At 35.3% G+C, this 9,107-nt stretch overlaps 1 protein-coding gene across 2 annotated transcripts; it reads left to right on the plus strand.

Moving 5' to 3' along the window:
• Nucleotides 1–385: 385 nt before the first annotated feature.
• LOC150036900 (putative histone chaperone ASF1A) lies at nucleotides 386–5,731 on the plus strand. 2 transcript variants are annotated; one of them, XM_090313371.1, is made up of 4 exons: nucleotides 386–527; nucleotides 712–888; nucleotides 4,589–4,704; nucleotides 4,800–5,731. In XM_090313371.1, exons 2-4 carry the CDS (start codon nucleotides 780–782, stop codon nucleotides 5,154–5,156), a joined length of 582 nt encoding a protein of 193 aa, XP_090169497.1. In that variant the 5' UTR covers nucleotides 386–527; nucleotides 712–779; the 3' UTR covers nucleotides 5,157–5,731. The 2 variants fall into 2 exon arrangements, with proteins under 2 accessions (XP_090169497.1, XP_090169496.1); XM_090313370.1 differs by having other exon boundaries at nucleotides 388–527; nucleotides 612–888.
• Nucleotides 5,732–9,107: the final 3,376 nt, after the last annotated feature.

The following is a 9,107-nucleotide window of genomic DNA, read 5'->3' on the forward strand; positions in this document are numbered from 1 at the left end:
GACCAAAGTCGTAATTTATTATTTTAGGTTTCGTTTGATAATCATTTCATTTATTATTTTTTTAAAAAAAATTAAGCTTATTTCTTCCTATGTCTCCCAATGATCTGTATTTCTCTTAAGTACAATTATTAAATTTTTAGTTAAATTCTAAAAATAAAAATAAATTTTAAATATTACTTTTTAAAATTTTCAAGATTTGACTTAGTTTTAATAAAAAGTATATAATAAAGAAAAAATTTAGAGATAAAAATAATATCTGTAGGTTTAATTTTTTAAAACAAAATAATTATCTAACGAGACCTTGATAAACTAACTTAATCTAATCTCTACCATCCATTAACTTGAACATGCAACATTCTTAGCCGTTAGATTTGTAATGAACGATGACGTAAATCCGCCTGAAAAATGAAATTCGTCATCGACTCTGCCCGCCACACGCCACCACAGCCGACCGATGATTTTCGTGCCCTCACAATTCCCGCCAAATCCCGTAACCGGTTATCGCCGGTGACCACCTCACATTTCCGGTATTCTTCTTTCTCTTTTTCTTTTTCTTTTTTTCTTTTCTCTATTTTTTAATCTCTCTTCTTCGTCGACCCCTCAAACAAAAGCAAAAAACTCTGCTATGGAACTTCCGACTTCGTTCTTCTTCAACATTTTTCCGATTCCGTCATGTTTGAAGTCCGATTGACGCTTCGAATTGGACTGTAGGGTTTTCAGCTATTTCATTTCTCCATTAATTCCATGCGAGCCGACTGTTTCTCTCGAATTCGAACACAATGAGCGCTGTCAATATCACCAACGTTGCAGTTCTTGATAACCCATCTCCCTTCTCTACTCCCCTTCAGTTTGAGATCTCCTACGAGTGTTTGTCTTCTCTCAAATACGGTATTATTCCATCGATCTACTTTTTGTCGCTTTTTTTCATTTTCTATATGTGTTCAATGATGATATCGTTTCAGTTAAGTTCTATTAGGGTTTACTTTTTCCGGGTTAATCTTTCGGAGCTTTTTCCATAATTGACTGTGAAATGCATGCTCGTACAAGTTCAACTAATGTTAGATAGTTTTATTGATGATTATTCGGTTGGGGAACTTATGAACAAGTTTGTGGTAGTTGGGAGCATCTCCGTACTCGAAGTCCTTTAGTCTTTTGACTTTGAATCCTGTATCTAATATTGCTTGACTATATATAAGGATCTCAATATTGCATCATGAGCACGAGGAACTTCTGCTTACAATGGCCGAATTACTCGATGGAACAAAAAATGTGGTTTGATTGTAAAAGATTTCCACTTAATCTCTTTATCCGGATTGTCTAAGATGTTTGGGATATTCTAGTTTCTGGTACCTCTTCATGGGCGCTCTAGTTTATATCATTTTGTGAGTTGTGGCTAGTGACCGTGGGAGGTGATGTAATTATTTCTGGAACTGAATACTTGGTTTCGGCAAAATGGCTAGTTAACTCAGTTGATCTTCTTTTTTGTCTTAGACTTTATATATTGTCATCTTGGTCCAAGTTTTTATTAACCAGTCTCTGTAAGGTTGCAAAATCCTCTGCATGCTTTCTGAACATGAGGCTGGAGATACCTTGTTCTTTATGTTGTATTGCATGTTATTCAGTATGCCAATGATTATCATATCAAGATTCCTAATGTTTTCCCGCTGCATTCATTACTTCATCTAAGATCGTAGGTAAATAATTGACGCTGTTAACCCTATATATGTTGATGGGTAGGATATTGGTAGTTTTCAATTTATTGGATCTGTAACGGGATCATGGATGCAAGTAGAATATTTATCTTAGTTTATTTATGTATCTTGGTCAATGGGATTATTCTATGAGCATATTGTGCAAAGCATTTTGGCATTTCCAGATTTTGTGATGATAGCTACATTAAATAGGCTGCAGTGGCTTAATTAGGGTATTGAGTTAAAATTTTATTTTGATAGAGGTTTATGATGAAACTTAAAATGTGGTTGGATGTGTTACGGTTTTGATATTGGTTATTGAAAGGGCACAATTTTAGTTCTTCAACATTTTACTTTGCGTCCAACTTTAGGATATCTCAAAAGAGACTATGTTCTTTGTTTAGTCCATTCTCCAGGAGCGAGGTCTATATTTGATTAGGCTGTTTGAGGTATTTGTGGTACATATTTAAAGAACATTCTTGTGTAGTTTAGTACCTAGGTGTTATATGTCAACAGGAAGGCAGGGAACAGAATCTGAATTACTTTGTCTGGTATGATTTATGGAATAATGGCTGTAGGTCATTGAATTAATCTATTTTTAACTTCCAACAGATACTCTGTTTTTAAAGGCTTCAATGAATGATGTATTGAAGATGTTCTTACAGAAATTTAGATTTTTTTAATTATTTATTTTTGAGGAACTTGTTAGAAACACAAGTTGTATGTATGAAAGGAGAGTGCATTTAGGCAAAGCTAACTAGTATATTTAGGCCATATCATCATCAGAACATTAGGTCCACACAGACCAAAAGAAAGTCCAATCAATGTTGGATACGTCAACACCCAATGCCTTTTTTAATCCAGGAGCTTAAAGTTTTCCGTAGTCGTCTCACGGGCTACTATAGGAAAACTTGTGGCTAGGTATAGTTCTTTAGCACGATCATTAGAACAGTAACTAGAGAGGGACTAGTTTAGATGGAATGGCAGTGCTGAATTTGCTTTCAATTAGCTCAAGTTGGCCATGACACGAGTACCCACATCAGTTTTTCTGTATTTCATAAAGCAGTTTGTAATTGAAATGGATGCTTCTAGGTATGGGTTGATGGTTGTGTCAAATAATTTTTAGTTTCTTTCTTTCTAAAGCAGACAAGGAGGAGCTCTTCAATCATTTGTCCACAAAATTCTAGCTTATCTTTAAAACACCCTTCAGATAGCATTTTTGAAGTTTTTTCTTCACCCTTTTCGGTAAGCACAAAGAAAGATGAAAATGGTGTCCAATGAAGTTGTAGTCCCTTGAGGTAAAATTGCACTGCAAAATGAAGATGGTTATGAGATTCATCTCTATGGCTGCACATTAAAACAAATTTGAGGACTGGGTTTCCTTCATGGAACTATGTCTCAAGTGTTTAAGATGTTGTGTGCATCGTTCTAGATAGAGAATCTGGTTCTTTTTGGACCTTGGGTCATTGCCCCTTCTAAACTAGATTACAGTTACCTAGATTTAAGTGACTAGAGCTGAATGCAGAACTCCGTTAGCAGAATGTACCAAAAATAACCCTTAACTTCCAGGAATGCAATGTATTGTGTCACTGGCTTGGTTTGATCTTGCCTCTTGTACCAAAGAAGTAAGTCTATAGCCCATTCTTCTATCTCTCTGTCTCTGCGACTTAATCTCAGCAGTCAGCAGTGCGGTTTAGCCCTTGATGGAATAAAATGCAGTTTTGGATGGTTATAATTGAATTCGCTTAAGCAGAAATCAAATGATACAGTTAGCTAACTTCCATCTTAAAGACGTGGAATTTGCAATGGTGTATTAGTTCATTTGAAACTTCAGCCATACGGTCAACAGTTTGTATTAGGCCGCAGATATGAAAATTTTACTTCTTGCTATTCTGGTCCACTTTGTATCATCCAAAGAAGTGGGTACAAATGGCCTTCAGATGCTCTTATTCATCTGTTGTTTCATATTTCTTAGACAGTCCCCATGGAGTTAGGACCCAACCGAAGCCCTTGGATAGGGGGCAAATAAAGGTCTTCTTGATATTCCTGCTCTGTATGGTTTTGGTAATGTATGGATCTGGTGCACTTTCCAAGAGGCTTAATAGAAGCAAGGCCTCCTTAGTGGGGTACATGCCTTGGCCTTTCTTATTTTCCCCTTCGATAGGGGGTAAAATAAAGCTCTTCTTGATATTTTCGCTCTATAATTTTGGTAATGATGGATCTGGTGCACTTTCCAAGAAGCTTCATAGAAGCAAAGCAAGGCGTCATTAGTCGTTAGTGTACCTCAGCCTTTTTTCTTTTCTATTTTATTTTATTCTTATTTTTTCTTTTATAAATATTCTTATAAATACTTGTTTCTGTAAACAGTCTCTTACAGAAGCTCTAATTTCCTATTTTTTTTATCGTTGTATGGTTCATATTACTATATCGTTTTCTATTGTATTGTGCTGTAAGGCCCCATAGAATCTATTGTGCCTGAATGTCATTGTTTCGCTCAGGGGAAAAAAATGAAGTATGATTAAGCAACTAGATTATATTGTATCTTGCATGTTACTTGTAGAGGTGTGAATATGCAGTTTTTTCTATAACACCCCTAAGAAGAGTACCCATTTGATGATTGGAAATGTTGTTAACTCTGTTATTTAGAAGGAAATTTGAGTGAAAGTATGGAGTATTTTTTAAGGTGATGAGCACTTAGTAGTTGGTTCATAAAGAATGATTTTTTTAATTGAAATATCTATTTTATTGGATTAGAAGTATATCATATTGTGAAGAACCTCTGTCTGTTTTTCCTTTTTTAGATATCTAGCCAATTGCATTGATCTATCATTGCACTTACAGTTAATAGTAGTATCCTCTTGGCTGAAAGTTTCTACTGTTTTCTCATTCTGTTTCAGATTTGGAATGGAAACTAATTTACGTGGGATCGGCTGAGGTTGAGACTTATGATCAACTCTTGGAGTGTGTTCTTGTGGGACCTGTCAATGTCGGTAACTATCGTTTTGTATTGCAGGTAAACTTCCATGACAAATTTCTGTATTTGGTTATCATACATTATCTTGTTTATGGAGTTAACCTTGCTATCACTCCTACATGGATCATTCCCAGGCCGACCCTCCAGACCCATCCAAAATCCCTGAAGAAGATATCATTGGTGTAACTGTACTTCTGTTGACCTGCTCATATATGGGTCAGGAGTTTGTTCGTGTCGGTTACTATGTAAACAATGATTATGATGATGAGCAGCTCAGAGAAGAACCTCCAGCCAAAGTCTTGATCGATAGGGTTCAGAGAAACATTCTATCCGATAAACCCAGGGTGACAAAGTTTCCCATTAATTTTTACCCCGAGACTAATGATAGTGGAGAGGAACCTCCTTCTAACGATCCTGTATCAGCTGAAACCGACGGTGACGAACAACTACCTGCTTCGCCTGAACATCCTTCAGACGAACAAAATCCTTAGATTTAGCTTTGTTAAAGGAACTTCCATCCCAACCAAGTCATGGCAACTTCTGTGTCACGGTCATCACTTGTTCTCAGAGATCATCATTGCTGGAATCATGATGGTTTTTGGCTCCAAAAGCTCAGATATTTTTGAGAATATGATGGTTGGAATGCAGTGTACTACATGTCTTCAGCTGCTGAATTTGCAACTAATTTCGTTTGCTTGTTGACTTGTAGCCCCATGGTTTGTACTTGTACAAAGATAGTACAAATTCATTATGTTGAAGGCCTTGTTTGATATCTACAGAACTTTTTGTACTTTTTGTTAAAATCAGGGGTCTGATGTTGGCAGATAAACAAACTATATGTGGGGGATGCAAGTCTCGGCCGTTAAAATGGTTTTGAAGAACTGTTAGGATAGGAGTTTGTTAATATGTTGAACTGAAAAACAAATCTACAATGTTATTTTGTTGCATAGATTGCGATTTCTTTGGCTTAAAATTCAAATGTAAAATTGCGGACTTAGTATAGTAAAACAATCTTGGCCTTGCACAATATATTAAAAGTTTTTAAAGCTTCATATGGCTTTCGATAGCTCAGAGATTCAATACTGAATTTGCTATATTTGCAAATTTTGTTGCATTGTGTTATATTTGTTATATTGCCCTAGTTTGAACTCAATTGTGCTAATACCTTGTAAAGCATGGATGAGCCATCGTGTATAGCCTTTGAAAGTCACATTGACACGATTGAAGAACGTCTTCAAACATTTTTGCTTCTCATTTTGAGCAATTATTAATGATTTTCAAACTCTTTCACGCTTATGCTACGTTGGATCCTCATTTTAGTTGAATTTGTAACGCTTATGGTTATTGTGAAGCGTAGATTATGTTCTATCAACCAATTTGAAAAAGGATCAAGACACCATTCTCACCTGATCTTGTTCATCCTACTTTAAAGAAGTCTTTGTCTTTGATGGATAAGCTCTAGAGAGGAAAGTGAGAATCTTACTTTCATATAGAAGTGACTTTCCGAATCTTATATGAAATGCAAATTTGTAATGACGGAAAGTCTTCTATGATTAGTCAGAGTTTTGTGTTGCTTGCCACTCTTTGAGATCAAAGACAAGAACAAATTGTCATTGTCATTTTAGGTATATGTACTCTTCTAATATTTAAAACTCTTTATTTTATAGTTGTGTGATGTCTAACTTGAGAAAGTGAAATTATAAATTCAGCCATTAAACTTTTGAGATTCTTATTCATATAGTTTTTAAACTTTAACAAAGTTAGTTCTTGAATGACTGAGAAATTAACAAAGGTTGGCCAAGCTAAGAAATCTTGATAAACAAATGGCAAATTTGTCCACAAACAACATTTAGTGTAGTGGGTTGTCTGTCTTGAGCCATTTCAAAACAACCTCTCTAGACAGACTTAATCCTTACTTCAGAGATCAAATACATATGACCCAAAATTTCAATAGCAAATTAAGCAAGAAACCAAAGGAGAGAATTTGAAGTTCATACCCAGACAACTCATGGGCAAGGAAGAACTAAGCACTGATCAACCACTTTTCAAGAGATTATTAAAAGTTGAGATAATACCGGATCATACATTTACGACTGCTCTCTTCTTATTGAAGAGAGAGAAGAATCGGAGAAGTGCATATTTTATTCAATCACTTCTCACTATAAACATCAATTGTAGATGCTAAAAATAGTTTAGTTGATAACATAAAAGCAACAACAAACTCTACTAACCCAACTCCACAAAACTAACTCTAAATACAGAAACTTTAAACTAACTATATATCTATTAACAACTCCTTTAGAAATTTGGACTAATTGAAAACAACATAAAAATGACTTGTAGCTTGAGTTAACTAAGATATTTCCAAAAAAACTAGTGTGGTGTATACTTGAGATATTTGTATAGAATCAATTTTTTAATATGGTGTTAACAAAACCTTCCCTAGAGTTCCAAATAAATGGACAGCAATTGCACCCTTGTGCATATGTCTAATACTGCTCCCTTGTTGGGAGCCGAACATCTAAATTTCCATCTTTCAATTCTGACAGAATTATATACATTAGGCTCACCCAATATTTTATGATGTTTGCAAAATACATGCATCCACACAATATTTCTATTATATGGTTGAATACGTTCATCAGATCGATTTTAGATATTTTTCAACTTTAGTCGCATTTTTAATTACTAAAGTTTGAAGTATATTTGCTTTTTTCTTCTTCTTCTTCTTCTTCTTCTTTTTTTTGAGAAAAATGGTCAAAAAAGAGAAAAGATTGAGAATCACATTCTTTTATTGAGTGGAAGCCAATTAAGTTATCTGTGATATGAATGAGATGATGTTTCCATTCTCATGTTTGTACTCTTGCCCCTTGTTCTGTTTATGGTGGTGACAAAGGGAGAGGAAAGGATAGATCCCCCTTAATTATATCAAATTATTACAAAAATTGCATCCAAAAGAAACTTAAAAATCCATGGAGAAGACGAAATGAGGACTACCTAGTCCTTACTTTAAGAAATATATATATAAATTCAAAAGGATGAGAATAAAAACACTCAATTCAGCACTCAGAATGATGCTTTTCTGTTCTATACTGCCCTTTTCAACAAAGTACACCAAACAATTGCATCAAGACTTGGCAGCTTTTAAAGATCTAACAAATTATTTAGGTGGTGTTTGTGGTATTGACTTTGAGTTGTGTTTTGTTTTTAATGTTCCACCAACTTCATATAAATCAGTGTTAAATAACTCAACTCCAACAACTTCAACAATATTCACTATCGAAGTTTGTATATTTATTGAAAAACTCCATCCTTACTTTCTCTCTCACTCCCTCCAATCTTTTCAATGACTCCACCCACCTCCCATTGTCGACAAACAACCTCAGTGATAATCATCGCTAACAACATGCTCCAAAAACCACCTCTGGTGACAAATAGTGGCAACCTCTTCCAACGCCTAACTTCTAGCAACAACTACCGTTGGCTACTACTCCTTGTCTTACTCTGGTGACATACTTTGACGGAGTTTTTTTAATTTTTTTTAATATTGTGATTTGGAAAATAATTTAGGGAAATATAGTGATGCTGAAACTATTTAGAAATCTATGGTTGTTTTGGAGTTTTCGAGGCGGGGATTTTGTGTAAAATATTTTGTCGGAGATTCAACACTCGACATGTCGAAAATTAAAGAAGAGGTCGAGGGTTTGACCCTCGACCTAAAGGAAATTGAGAAGAGGACGAAGGTTTAACCCTCGACCTGTCGAAGATTAAGGAATACCTCGACCTAAAGAAAATTAAAGGAAGAGGACAAACCTTGAAGAAGAGACCCTCGACCTGTCGAAAATTAAAGAAGAAACCCTCGACCTAAAGGAAATTAAAGAATCGTTTAGTAATTATACACGATTGCATACAATCGTTTAGTAAATTACAATGTGATCGTTTAGTAATTATACACGATCACACACAATAATTTAGTAAAATTACTATGCGATCGTTTAGTAATTCTTTATTAACGACAATAGGTGCAAACTTCCGGAAAGAACAAGTAAACGATGAACAACTTCTTTATTAAACGATAGGAATCAAACAAGATTAATCGGTCGCTTACGAGATGCTAAACTATCGTTTACAATCTCTCCACGATCACTCAGTATGACTAAACGATCGCTTACTAAATCCTCTGTGATCGGCCACAAACTCCTACACGATCGCTTAACTATTACTATTACACGATTGCCTTCTCAGAACCTATACGATTGCATACCTTTTACTATACGATCATCTACCAAGTGCTACACGATCGTTGAGCTTTACTACACGATCAGCTAGTGGAAGTAGACGATGAGCGGCACACTGCGATGGCTTCTCTACGACAGCATCTGCCGAACTCCCACTCTCGAGAGCTCTCTTTCCTCACTATACGATCGCCCACAAACTCCTAC

The sequence above is a fragment of the Benincasa hispida genome, chromosome 4, assembly GCF_027475165.1.
Source record: "Benincasa hispida cultivar pf3 chromosome 4, pf3_genome.v1.1, whole genome shotgun sequence".
In the NCBI taxonomy this organism is placed as follows: domain Eukaryota; kingdom Viridiplantae; phylum Streptophyta; class Magnoliopsida; order Cucurbitales; family Cucurbitaceae; genus Benincasa; species Benincasa hispida.